General features: G+C 42.1%; 1 protein-coding gene across 4 annotated transcripts in view; it reads right to left on the bottom strand.

Annotated features, from left to right (window-relative positions):
• Positions 1–754: 754 nt before the first annotated feature.
• Positions 755–14922, bottom strand: part of pola1 (polymerase (DNA directed), alpha 1) — a 62687-nt gene continuing 48519 nt past the window's right edge. For all 4 annotated transcript variants that reach the window (XM_023297784.3, XM_035942716.2, XM_023297783.3 and 1 more), the window contains 2 exons: positions 11499–11595; positions 755–1794 (listed from right to left, as the gene is read on the bottom strand). In XM_023297784.3, the coding sequence (XP_023153552.2) occupies positions 1658–1794; positions 11499–11595 (234 nt within the window). In that variant the 3' untranslated portion in view covers positions 755–1657. The remainder of the gene's footprint in view (positions 1795–11498; positions 11596–14922) is intronic.

Raw genomic sequence — 14922 nt, forward strand, 5'->3', positions numbered from 1 at the left:
ATTCATCAGCTCAGAGAGGATGCCTGCTTGGACTTTTAGAAAAATATAGAGTGTAACGCTGAAAAAATTCCTCCATATGTGTATTTTTGACATAAAAATACATAAAATGCACCATCTCTCACACCCCGATGGCTATCCTCAGCCGCAAACTCATTTCTTTTCCAAAAAACAAAAATATATACTTCAAAAAGGCTTAATAATTTCTAAAAAAAAATTGGGTAGACATTGTTTTTAGCAAACCCTCTTTCAAGAAAAGTAGTGCACTTGTTTAGGGATGTTTTTCAGTGGAAGATTAATGCACATTATGCGCAGGAAAGAACGTGTGGATCCACTCAAAAGTACATTATGGCACATTAAATACTTTACAACAGCCTCACTGAGACATTTTTATTCAATCTCGAAAAAAATGGAGACATAAGAGAGAAGAGCGAGTGTCTGAGTTTAGATACACAAATTGTCTCAGATTGGAATCAAATCATTGAGGCTTTTGGTTATTTTGTGGTATTTGTTGATAAGAAATGAATATCATGAGATTAAATCCTTTAAATATGGTTTCAGTTGGAGCTAAAGAAAGCTCAATTTAACTCCCCAAAATAAAAAAATAGAGAGATTGACAATTTTTAGATTCCCCGTTTCGTTTGTTAATAATCAGCTTTAATTGCATGTTTACTGACTTACAGGACACACTACAGGATATCCATCCACCCATTTCTGTTAACTACTCCCCCCTTTCTGCAAATAACACAAGATTAACTTCTTATCTGTTTAACTTTATTTATTGAGGTTTCAGTATGAACAATCATCAATATCAAAATACCCAATACGAAATATTCTGGTCATTACAAGAAAAAAAAATGACAGTCCCTTCTGAGAAATACTACTCAGATACATAGAAAATTGCATGCTGTAAAACACAATTTGCACAGAGGAGGGAGGGTAAAGTGGGGTAGGGGGGTGGGAGGAAAAAAAAAGAAGTGAAAAGGATGAAATGACATCAGTTAAACAGAGGCAGTGGAGGAGAAGGAGATCAGCTGTTCGATATTGGGACAAAAGAACGAGGGAGCAGCGCGTGTGGCCTCCCTCACCCCGTCACTGCCTGCATCCTCCTTACACCTTTCTTTCATCCACTGATCTCACACACACACACACACACACACACACACACACACACACACACACACAGGATGAAGAATGGTGGCAATCAGAACAAGTGTCCGATCGCTGCAGGCATCCAGTGGTCTTAGTGGCCCAGGTCACTGTCATTGGCTAATTAGTGGCTTTTGGAGTATACTGGCTGCTCCGAGGATAAGTCATCCTTACACTTAGACACACATCTGGGCTCAGCTAGCCTCCGCACGCACAATAGACCGTCATTTAGGTATGATTGCTACTCCCCCTTTACCATACAGAGTCAGGGTGATGAGGTCAAGTCATGAGAATGTGTGTATGTGTGTGAAGAAAGCTGTCATTGGGTTTTAAGCTGCTATATAACAAGCCCGGCAGGTTTGACGAAGACGAAATGAGGGTGAAAACACCTAAAATCATGAATCCTGCTATATTTGGAAACAAAAAAAAACTGTAGGTGAATGTGCAAATGTCCGGCTTTGATGTCGGAGCCTCTTGGCGGTGTGGTCTTTACAGATGTGCGTGTGTTGTTTTACTTGAGGGAAGAGAAAGCCTGGAAAAGCTTGGCCAGGTTAATCTCCGAGTAGCCACTGGTTGCCAAGGCTTTCTCTGGCACTTCCTTTAGCCTCCGATACACATCCTTTGCTCTGGCCATCCGGTTAACTTGAGCTGGAGAGGGAAGGACAGAAGAGTTATCACTGCCAGAGCTCAACGGAACATCAAACAGTTCTTCAAATGCATCAAAGGCAATACTGCAACGCATGCATTTCAATGTAATCCTTCACTTATAGATGATTCCAGTTGCTCTCCATCTGTAATATCAGAGTCCCACTGTAACAGAAGGCACATCATCTATGTCTCATTCCTAATAAACACTTAACAGTGTCTCACTCTTAACTGGAGAGCTAAGAGATCCAATGCCATCTGCAAGTAATGCTATCAGTTTGAGGGCTGGGAGGGCGATCGCACAGAATTGGACTGATGGGTCGATGGCACATGCACACACACAGGATTCATGAGATCGATAGAAAAGCCCAACGAGAGCATGAAGTCAATATCTTGTCCCTGTTATCTCTTCAGGTGGGCCATAATAAGGCTAGAGAGAAGACTGCGAGACAACCATCTTGGGCAGGGTGGCCACCACAACCAATTCTTTACAACATTATACTGAGCGTCAAGTGTAGATGAAGTATCATGAAACCAAGTAATAACACACTATCACGCCGGAGTGCAGTGAGCTACATCGGGTATAATGGTGAGTTGACAGGAGCAGACGCTGGTGGAGAAGCAAGAAAATGTAGTTATGCAGTTTTATTTCGCCTGTACTGATTTTACGGCATTAATCCATTCTTTTATACAGAGAATGAACTGTTGAATTTTAAAGGAAAAAGTCCAAAATAATCACAAAAATGCAACATCTATTAGTGTATTCGCTTTATTTGCAACGTTTGGTCGTCAGACAAACATAATTTAAGTAAACAGTATCGCATATATGATGACAGGGTGTCAGCAGCAAATAAAGTCAATGAGCAGTGGAGCAGAGGAAAATAGCGAGGGGCATTCTCATTATTTCCTGACAGTATGATACAAACGATAAATGGAGGAAATAATTCAGATTAGCTGATAATGGAAAGGGTAGTTGTAACTGAGATGACATCCCTGCTTTCTGATGCCCAAGGGGATGTCTTCAGAGTGCTTGTTTTGCGTCTACGCGACATTGTGTATACACAGACACGCAAAGTCGTCCATATGGTCGATTGTCATGTCCTCGCCATCTCCACAGCCCTATCTCCTGCCTCGTCCTTCCTGCCTGCTGCATTAGTGGCTGCTGGATAAATACCAGCCCACTGACTGCCCAAGGGAACAAAGGTTAGATACACAGTGATCAACAGTGAGGCAGTCGCACACACACTAAAAGAATATACCCAACGACGAAGGTAGTTAAACACTTAAAAAGCACAATAACTGGCAGTCACAAAAAAAATATCCATGTGACAAATGGTAGTCACACATGCATGTGCGCACACACACATAGAAGATGGTGTGGTTGACAAACGCCAGCAGCAACTATTACCAGATAATCCTCATGCTAGCAAGGACAGGGATGGAGGGAGAAAAGGGGAGAAGAGAGGCAGAGAGAGACAGACTAGTCTATTTATCTGGGGAATAGAAGGGGGTGATGATGCATGATCAAGCGAAAGCAATCATGTCATCATTTCTGAAAGGTAGGAGAAAATAATTCTCCCCCTCCTCTCCTCTCCCCTTTCCCTTCCTCACTCCTTTCTCTTTTCCACCTCAATCACTGTGTGGTGAACAGATAAAAGAATGATTTAAGAGTCACAGAGAGGAAAAGAAAGAGGGGGAGACTGTGCTGCAAGTCGGAGCACAGTGGGGAGTGTAGTTCAAATAAATAGCCTCCCCTAAAGAGGGAGTGTGAGGCGGAAGGAGAGAAGAGAGGGGGGACGGCGTTATTGGGGAAGGCCGAGACGTGGGGGAAAAAGAAAGGAGTGAAAATAACAAGAAAGAAAGAGATGCTGACTGGAATGGAAGATGGAAAATGGCATGTGGATAGAGAGCACAATGTCTCTTCAGATCTCGAAAAGTTTGTCTAATTGAACACATTGGGCAGGAATTTGTCAACCCGGACGCCATCTTTCTCTCCATCACACACACATAGATTACAACACACACACACACTCTCTCACACATGCACAGTGAGTGTATCAGGGGTTATCTTTGCTCTAACTAGGTGTTGTCACACACTCGCGCACACGCTGGCGGTGCTGGGCACGAGTAGATCGGGGCTCTGCACGCTCTAACTAGGTGTAAATACAATAACAAGCCTGTAATTAAGTGAGCATGATGAAGTTAATGGAGATCGGCCATTCCGTCGGCCGCCTCCATGAATATTCTATTAGGCTGGTGGCGACGGGCAGCTGGAATAGCAGTTAATTTAATCACCACTCGGAGCACAGGGAAACTTCTTTGTGTGAGTGTAATTGCACAGAATGAATAATTGATTTGACAATCGCACCCGCGGATTTTGCCACCCCGCTTTCTATCGGCGGTGAAAGGGAGGGGAGTGTGGAAGATGGAGAGAGAGAGAGAGAGAGAGGGAAGAAAATGGAGAGGGGACAGGAGGAAAGAGGAAAGAACAGATAGAGAGAGAAAGAGAGGAAGAGGAGTGGGAGGGAAGAAGAGGACCAAATGCAGAGCACCGAGAGGTGGTAGCGAAGCTGTCGGTAAATGGATCATTAGAAAAGCGCAGCTCAAGGACAATTTATATTTTATCAATGCGGCAAAATTACATTATTGCTCACACACGCAATTCTACTGCCCACACTCAAGATTGAGACCTGGAGGGGGGGAGAAAGGCAACAGATGAGGAAACAAGGGAGGAGGGACATGAAAAGAGAGAACAGGAGAGACGGGGAGAGGAAAAGTGACACGAAATGATTTAAAAGTCATTGATACGGGATGTTCCCAGCTAAGGAACGGACAGCCTGTTTTTTTTTCATGGTGTGTGCGCCTCTGTGTGTATATGTGTGTGTGTGTAATCTATTAGAGATCTCCTGCAGCGGATGAAATTACCTCCATGTTTTACTCAGTCGCAGCAATCAGGCACAAAAATGCAATGTACATGTAGATAAGACAGGCGCACACTTGCAAATGTGCACACACATAAATATATGAGAGCACTGTAGAATGTGCACACACACCCTGAAGATGATCAAATTATATTCTGCGTCGACACAGAGCACTTATGTAAAGCTATTTTCCTTTAATGTGCTGTATGATATATGTTCGCTACACTCTAAAACATACGCATTCAGACTTTACAATGGCTGCACAAATCATAAATACTCAGATTTTATCAAAAGTATGTGACACAATAATCATTACAGTGTGGCATGACACATGTTTACTTGTAGTCTACAAAAACACATGCAAACATCAAAGGATGAGGCTGGAAAAAGGCCAAAACCAACAACTTGTTACATGTCTGTGGACAGCGTGGAGTATGAAGGATTGAGAGCAGGCTGCTGAGAAAGCAAAAGTAGAAAGACTACATGCAGGTAAGTGGTATCGGTAAGCGTTGTAGTGTTTGTGGCAGAGATACTGTAGTCCTTTGATAGCATGCAAGCATATCTACTGTTCTGGCACTCTGGAGCATCTGTAAGAGCCCTGCTTATGTTAAACTAGCAATTCAAATAACTGAGCATCTGTCTTGGTTGTCGGTAAAGGTGGAGACTGAGGTGAGTTTGGAGCCTTTTTGTGTCTGGACCGGCTTCCTCCCACAGTCCAACGACATGCATAGTGGGTTAATTTTGGATTCTAAATTGTGTGTGGGTGTGAATTTGAGTGTGCTCGGTTGTCAGTCTCTTTCTGTGCTGGACTGTCGACCTGTCCAGGGCGTATCCCACCCCTTGGCCAATGTCAGCTGGGATAGGCTCCAGCCCACTGCGACCCTCTGCAGGATAAAGTGGCTATAGCTAATGGATGGATAGGTGAAATGCTAGCTCTACCAGCCAGCAAAAACAAAGATGTAAAAACAAAGACTTACAAATGCACTGTTCCGTGAATTCTGGGCACAACAAAAACAGCTGCTCGAACAATAGAGTAAATCCAGTGCCTCTGTGGGGAGTACATTCATGAACAAATTAATGCACTTTTGGTGTGCTTTTATGTATTTTTGGCAGCAAAACTGTGTTGAACTAGGTCAAGAAAAAGTATTTCTGTTCAGTGTAATAAAGGAGCATGTTTTCCAGTGCATGCGAGGCTCACTGATGCGTCGTTAACAGTTATAAATACAATTATAGTGCTGGATGACACATTAATGATTATCACAATTATTATAAACAGCATTGAGATCCTGATTCTTAATTGGTTTTAGAAATGCAACATTTCATCTCTAAAATTTTTAGATTTAAAAAACATAGTCCTGCTTTCACATCCATGCCATACTACATTCCTGTGAATGTTGACATTTTTGCATAAAAACAAGACTTATAGTAAGGCTCTTCTTCACCTGAATTCAGTGCATCTCCTAGAGGAACAATATTAAAAAAACTGCTGTGCACAGAACTTAGACAGGGATGTGACCATAAAAAAAATCTATAACCACAGCACACATCGATATGTCAGTATCACTCTGATCATGTTTGTTTATTTGTTGGAAGTCAAAATTGTGATTGTGATTATTTGGTTAATCATACCATCATATTACAAAAAGACCCGCAATACTAGAGAGTAGGAACAAAAAGAAAGAAGAAATTTACAGTTTAGTTAGGTCATTACTTCTTTAAAATTCCTGACAATCCTCAATCCCTGTTTATGAGCTTTAACTCTAGTTAAAAATCAGATCAAAGTTCAAAACCTCAGTCAGCCACAACAATGTCAAACCAGCTCCTCTAGCAGCAGTTGAACTTGTCTGTATTCACTACAATCGCCACCAGAAAGAAGACATAATGTTCAGTTGAAATGTTGCACAAACAGTGCTCTTCATCACTATAGGTATATATGCACACACTGCCCCAGAGACACTGGTCTATGCACAGACACAGAATATAGAGTTGGGTGTATAGGATTGTATGTCTCCTCCCTGTAATCTGAGCAGTGTGGCCCCTGGGTGAGTAATGCAGTAATATGGGGTATTACTGCCCCAGGACTGAGGGATAACACCTTAAACCTATATTTTATATCAGCATGAGTGTTTGTATGCGTGTATCTTCCTCACTTCGAGGAACGGAGTGGTGTGTGTTGGATATTAATCATCTGGTTTAGACACTAGTTTGTTTGCATCGCCAGACAGGACTGACTGATGCAGCCTCGCAACGTAAGCCGTTATCAACAACACAGTGATGTATAGATGCTGACTAAAACATGACGCGTTCAAGTCCCAACAGATCTGCCATGTTTGTCACCTCCTGCCAGGATTAACAGATAAAATATAACATCTATGCCATCATCCAGTCTTACAAACATAATAAGAGTACGAGCTGGTATTTCTGGTATCACATACTAAATAAATTGCAAAATCACATCAGTCAGTATCGGTATACTTGTAGAAATACAATCCTGTGTGTTTTAAGCTGCTCTGGTTTTTATCATAACTTATGCTTCAATGTTTCCAAAGTGTGACAATAACACAGTTTGGTCTTTTTTTTAAATGACGTATCAATATGAGGAATGTACTGATCCAATAAAGTGTATTTAATATCTAAATACCTTTATTCAAGCCATCATGTAAAGTCAGTTTAAGCCCTGATACAGACATGGTAGAGCAGAGCATCCCCAATCAAACATTAAACTGCATTAAATGATGGTTGTTTTTACGACTACATATGACACATACACAAGTAGGAGATTATTAAAAGCAAGCAAGGAAGTGTCAATGTAACAATTTAGGTTCTTGTGGCCATCAAAGTGGCTGTGTCAAGTCAGAGAAGACTTGTTGCGATTATTACCCCCACCGTGTGCTGGTCTGTGCTGAACATCAATGACTGCAGAACAGATTTTGGGGACAAAGCATGAAAGTGTTTCAGAAACCAAACCGTCCGAAGGGAAGGGAAGTAAAAAAAGAGCAATGTACTCCCATCTGGAGGTATGAGAGAGTAGAGCAACAGGTAAAAAGGTTGGTGTCTACACATGGACTATTTATTAAGACCAATAGCTGGTGGGTCATCCAGTCCCTGTGCAGCCTTCTAACCTGTGTGCCCCCTGATCTGTGACCCATTGCAGCCCATGAAGACACTCTTCCTGCCATGCTAATAGGAAACTAGATCACAAATTCACACTCAGTGCACTTCTCTCTAGAGCTTTACCTACTGAATTCCCTCCACTGCAGCTGCAACACACTGATGTTTAACCTGAACTCAGAAAGAGAGTAATTATAAAGCTGACATGAAATGTTTGCAAAATTTCCGACACTTGTAATGGGCTCTTGTGCTGGTGCATAATATAACTCTAAAAGGTTTCAGTATGTATATATGGTAGTGGACACAGAATGACAGCGGGAACCCCACAACTGAATGTTGTGAAAGTTGTTGGATTATTAGCTAACCAGCTGTCTGCAGATATCCGGTTGAAGTCTTGTCAGGACAAACAGTGCAGGTGAATTATCACGCAGACTTCCTGTTTTGGCCCTGTCTGTCCTCGAAGTGGACCTCCAATGTAGTACTAAGATGAATAGAGGTGGTATTGGATACCAGGTCAGCACATGGCATCTGGGTTCCGACACACATTTTCCATTTTAAGATTCCATAATTTATAGCCTTACTTCTTGGTAGATTTTCAGACCTAACATTAGAGTACAAAGACCTAGACGTTTGTTATGCAAGTAAATGGTTTAACAATCTTGTTTTTAACATGTGTGTTACATTCTGACTATATGTGCTTTTATCTTGTTACAAAGTACCAGCATACTGTGGCTCATGGTATTGTACCTCATTAAAATGAATTAACACCAAACCCAAACCAATTGAATGCATATCATCGTATTCCGGGTGAAATTATAAAACAGTGAGCTAGAAGAGTAACCACAAAGAGGATCGGTGCTACCCGCACTCATATTCAGAGCTTAAAGCAAGTAAAATGTGCTTGAAATGTGTCTTTGGGTTAGGAGAAAAACATTGAGGGAGGCAGATTTAAAGAAATTAAATTTAAATTAACCTATCTGATACAATTAAGTGCTGACGACAACTGAATGTGTTTAGATATTTACAAATAAAACTCTAATAGAAGATTTAGAGATACTTGTGGTGTAAGATTCTACAAACAGCCCAGCAAGCTGGAAGCTGAAAGACAGAATGAATGACAGCTGTGGTGAATGTTGCAATAGAGACAAGAACATCAAATCTATTTTTTTGTAAATATGAATCCTCAACTTCATCTGAAAGATCCAAATAACAGAAAATGCAATATATACTTACCGTTTTGAAAATTTGAAATCTGGAAATTATATCAAAGTTCAAGAACAAATTTAAAAGTTATAAATAATGTCAAATGCACATATTTTTCAAACTCTTCATGCACATGCAGCACAACTGTTGTGAAATAAATCTAGAAATTAGAACAAATGTTTGCAACAATGATATGAAAACAACACCAATACCCCATTCATTGCTGTGTATTTTTAAAAATAGTCCTGTCATGCGCATTATGGAGCTCACAATTCAATGAGCCACAGTATAACAACTGTTCTTATTGTTAAAGCAGGTGTACTTAATATAAATGTAGGGTTCCTAAAGGCTGTATAAATGCATTGACAGTCAAATTCTTGCGCAAAACAGTTAAACATTAAAGATTATTATACATGGACACACAATCATCTATTTTCAGACCTAAAATGGCATCAGGTCCCATGCCAGTTTTACAGCACAGTGCCAGAGACCTACTACAATGAAGGAATGTGGCAAGTATGTTTTCCTTGAAGTAGTTTGTTTGCTTTTGTAGTGACTTTATAACTGCAAAACTCAGAAATGTTCGGACAAGCTTAACTCAAACTAGTTTGATTAGAGATGTCTGGATAGAGTTAAAAGGCACTTTGGCAAGAACGATTTTACAGGCTTTAACATACATACAGTTCTGTGTAAGAGTGTGCATTCAGTCGAACCCCGTAGTACTTCTTGAATCGCTTTTGATGACATCTAGTTCGTTTTTGCCCACACTCTCTCACACAGTGGTCAACATTTCGGCTGCCTTCTCTAAATGCCATCAAAATGACTCTGCTTGTAAGATCAAGTTATTTTTAGAAATTCAGAATTTTATATTTAGAGAAAGAATAGGGGCTACAATCTGGACGCAGACATATTTTTCCAGTTGTGTAAATGGCTATATTCAAATTCTATTTATTTTAATGCTGCAAAGAAACCCTGTGAGATGGGTCATTTAAACAGGCATCACATGTGAAATGTCACTTTTTTAGCCTATTTTCTTTTCCTGTCATTTCTGGTCAGTGGAACACATCTCAGGCATCACAAGTTAGGATGTTAAACTGCACCACAATGACTCCACATGTGTTGCTTACTGAACAGTGCGTCTTTTATGTGTACAGTAAATTGTAAGCACACAATTCCAACACTTTACCAAGATGTAAAGGACGTATTGTATTGTGAGACACAAAATCACACTGAAACTCAGGAAGAGAAAGCGCGTGCAGATCACAAACATCGCAAAGCGCAGGAACATAAAGAAAAGAGGAGAGTCGAGAATTGATTGGCGATGATTTCTTGCATCTGGGCAAAGACAGAAATAAAAGAAAGCAAAAATGGAGGCTATAATCATGTTAGCGCACCCCCCACCACCCGTACAATGGTCCAATCCCTGTATTTCAGCTCCCTCCATCTTCTGAGTGGTCATCTGTTGATTACACGTTATATTTAACTCTTCTATCTCACTCTTTTGCTGCCTCACTCAGGTCCGAGCACACATACTCGCAACATTCAGGCGTACATACATAAATAACATACATACATAAATATTTAATCAAATAAATAAATCACTCGGCCCAGCGGCCCTTTCTAATCAAGTGACATCAATCAGGGAGAACTATGGGTAAAGAGGCCTTGTCGCTGACGCCTACTGAGTGCGCCCAGATCGCTGGAGTAGCGTCTATTTGAGTCCAAGGGGGGAAATATACGCTCCATGTCCCATTATAGGAGAAGGGCTATCCTTTCGTCAGCGCGCCCATTACTCCCCCTATCATTTCCCCAAATCTAAAACCTGTTTTCAATCAACACAGCCAAACGAGTGCCTGTCCAAGAGAGGGAGAGAGAGAGAGAAAGGAGAGAGAGAGCAAGGGAGAGAAAGCGGTAGAGATGGACAGTGAGGGTAGGGGTAGAGGGAGAGCGATGGAGGGCTCTTTCCTTCTTTCTTCCAGTGATTGGAGCGTTTTGCATTCTGTATGTGTGTGTGATTGAATCCGTCTCCTAAATTAGGGCTGTCGACTCGAGGAGCTGAATGTCCTTAACCCCCTCCCCATAACCAATGCCCATGCTGCTACTTGTGTGTTTGGGCGTGCTTTCGTGCGCGACACATCATTGGTGAATATTTTAAGTGCAGCCTGGGTAAAAGGTTTATGTTGAGACATTGATTGCTAATGCTATGTTGTATGTGTATTTGTGAGAAAGCCTTGTTAGGACATTAAAATTCAAAGTTCGGTGCTTTGACTAACTTGATTTCAGTTCCGAAGGCAGTATAGCAGAGCAGTAACAAACACAGTGGGAGAAAACATGATAAAAGCTACAAAAGCAAACCTTGCTTCACAACAAACACTACACAAAATGTATTTGACAGTAAAAGACCTGTGAAAATGTAGGTACATCACCGTTATGGTACTCAATAACATGAATGGTGTGCATGTGTAGTCTTACTTCTCTCGTCAGATTGTAGTACTTTAGCAGTTGCGTAGTCCCAGTCAAAGATGAACTTGTAAAAGCAGAGCTGGTTGTAAAGGGCCTTTTCCGAGTACTGCAAAGAGAATAAGCACACATAAACAGTGTTACTTTAACAAAAACACTAGAAAAACAAAAGCTGCCACTCAATGTCATAAATATCTCGGTAAAAGCTCTGCTGAGCGACTGTGGATTGGAAGCTCTGTGGCTGATTTTTTGGCTAGATATATCCCTGCCACGACATACAGCCGACTCACTAACAATCCTCCGTTTTATTTCCCCTTTGCCTCGATAAGTGATTAATCACCACTATTTCAATTTGTTGAGAGAGGAGTCAAGATCATGACAGGACAAAAATAACATCCACAACAGAATAATAAACCTGGTTTGAGAAACAGCCTGATTGAACGTGACTCTATGAGGGTGCGCCCCGCTTCAATGACTATACCTCCCCGAAAACATCTCCCTTCCTCTGTGTGACACGGTAAAGCAAGAAAACAAATTTGCTTGCTTTGTTAATCTCCACTGCAATTAAGTGGAGCCACACGACAGCCTGCCAGAGGGAGAGAGAGATGGAGAGGATGAGCGAGACAGAGTGGTGGGAGGGAAGAGGAGAAGAAGAGCAAAAAAGAGAGAAAAAGGGTAAAGATGCAGAAAGAAGTGAGAGATGGTGAGAATCAGAGACAGTGAGGAAGAGAGAGAGAGAGAAAAGAGGGGATCAGGCCTGAAATACCCTCCCTCATAATAGTTTGTTGTGATAAGCCATTGTGAGAGAGGCATGCGAACAGCCGAGGCTGTCAATTTGATTAGCCATTATACTGCATGTTTAATTGCAGTTATTGGCTCGTCATTTCCCTGCTACGCTGCAGAGGGCACGCTAAGCCCCGACCCCACACTGCCATCAGGTGTGCGCCGAGTGCTTTATTATTACCACCAGGAAGAATCCCCTGACAATTCCTGCGTGTCAGTATCTGTGTGTGTGTGTGTGTGTGTGTGTGTGTGTGAAGTGAGCTTGTGTGTGCCCATTATACCTGCCAATCGGCAATGTGCGTAATTGTAATTTCAGTTTTTACTGCTGTGGCATAATCAAGTGGCGAGAGTATCTAATGCAGCTAAATGCAAACTATGTGATGTGTGAAAGTGAGTGTGTGCGTGTTTAATGGCTTTCTATGGCTGCCCACATGGCACGCACAGCTGTTGACCGTTGATGCACTGCCTAGTCAACAACCAAACCATGCACATCCCATAATGGAGCCTCGGTTACGGTTGCCAAGGTTGAACAAGCTCGGTCGGTACAAACACTACACGCCGCTTCGTCCTCTTGAAAAATAAAAACGCACACACATCACAGAGGCACACGACGCTCACATTCAAACAATATAACGCTGATTGTGGGCGGGCCAGTCGCTGCCTACTGATTGACTGACAGGTGTCAGAAAGGCGTGGCTAAAATGTTACAGGATTGTTATTGAATTTAGCACCCCTCAACCCCACCTCACTCTCTCTCTCTCTCTCTCACACACACACACACACCTACCTCGTCATTCAGCTCGGCGCTTTGTTCCTGCACTGACACCATTTCAATTTGCTCCACAAATCTGCAGCATTTTCAGCCTGACTGCCTAAGGAGCAAACCAGCTGTGAAATTGCCTCTCTCCCGGGAGTGTTAGACCCCCCAGCCCCCACCATGTACCCCTTTGCTCCTTTGCCTCCCTCATCCCTGACTGACTACCCCCCCCCCCCCTCCCATACACACACAGAACACACACACATATGTATATACACACATGTTGGCCCATGTACACACGCAAAACACAGTTATGCCAAAAGGAAGCGGAAAGTGTGTGTACAAGTGCAATAGAATAAAAGACAGAATGGAGACAAGATGTATAGAATAAAGGGAAAAGCAAGAAATAAGAAAAGGAGGCTAAATCACACAAATTGAACCAAATCACAGAGCAACAGTCTAAAATGGCTCACACAATAAAACAAGCACTCAAGACTTCCTCAGTCTTAAAAACACCCGTCTCCATCCTTCAGGTGACAGGCACATGCACAAAGACACACACACATCCGACCTCCAAAGAACTTTTGCGCACTATACTGTTGCTCAAGTACGCCAGTGAAGCAGTTAATGAAAAGGTAGTCTATCAGACAATTTCTCTGTGTGCATGTGAGGACAGTCAGCCAAACAAAAACAGAAACGTAGTCGAGCCGCACTGAAAAAGCTACTGACTGGCATGACACAGTTATGGTTTAAAACAGGAAAATCGCAGCACAGGTGACAGAAGAGGCCTCAGCGTTGCACACTTTTCTCCATACTCTTCTCTAGCTTTGCTGCAAACATGCGTTGTAAATACCAAAGCCACAATATCCGAGCCCTCGCACAACTGCAGCTGCAGAAAGAGAGAGGGAGTGAGAAAAGGGAGGGAGATGGAGAGAAACAAACATACATTTTCCCTCAGCTGTGAGGCCACAAGGCTTTAAAACTCTTGAGCTTTTTAGATGCGATGAGCGTTATTGCCGGTTGTGGTAGTCACGCCGATCAGCTTCACAAGACACCATAATGAGTCAATATATGTAAATCTTTACTAGGCAAACACGGCAGGAAACAAAGGCATTTAACTGGTGCTCTCGCCCGCAAGCCTCCAACGATTCAGCACCGGTAATTTCTCCCCATTGAAAGGCATAATTGCCTGCTATTTGAAGATATTCATGCTCAATTTTTGAAATTAATTTCAATTGGGGGGAAATGTAGAAATGTCAGCTCCAGTGAAAGGGATTTGATTTCAATTATCCTCGCTCAAAGGACTGTGATTTCCAAATACACTTAAGCAAAATTATGACAAGAATTTTTGTTCGGCAAAATTCAGTGTTTAAAGAGCGATTAGGCGATAATGGGGCAGCTTTGAGCCGGCAGTGAATGCAGCCGTCTCCCTCTGAAAGGCACTCAATTATCTCTGATTGCTCCCGCTATAATGTATCAAATAGAGATACCTGCTATTGCCGTAATTTGTGTGAAAATTAACATGCTGCAATTTCCACTAGAGGGAAAAAGGGAGCTCTAATGGGCGCCTGAGCGTACATCAATAAAACGAGGGGAGAAAAAGAGAGAGACAGAAGGGGAGGGTGAGAGGAGGAGAGAAAGAGCGAGCCAAGAGAAGAGAGAATGAGTGTAAGAGCTAAGGAGTGAAGAGAAAGAAAGAATATGAAAAGAAAGGCGCAGGGAAGAAAGCATTAAATAAAAAGGGGAGAAAGAAAAGGAAAGTCAGGACAGCGATTGGAGACAGGGTGAGGAAAAATAGCCTATTTGAGCTAAGCACTCTGGAGGGAGGGAGGGAGGGAGGGAGGGAGGGAGGGAGGGAGGGATGGAGAGGAGAGAGGGAGAGATGAAGAGTGAGGG

This window comes from Amphiprion ocellaris, chromosome 22 (genome assembly GCF_022539595.1).
Source record: "Amphiprion ocellaris isolate individual 3 ecotype Okinawa chromosome 22, ASM2253959v1, whole genome shotgun sequence".
Lineage (NCBI taxonomy): Eukaryota > Metazoa > Chordata > Actinopteri > Pomacentridae > Amphiprion > Amphiprion ocellaris.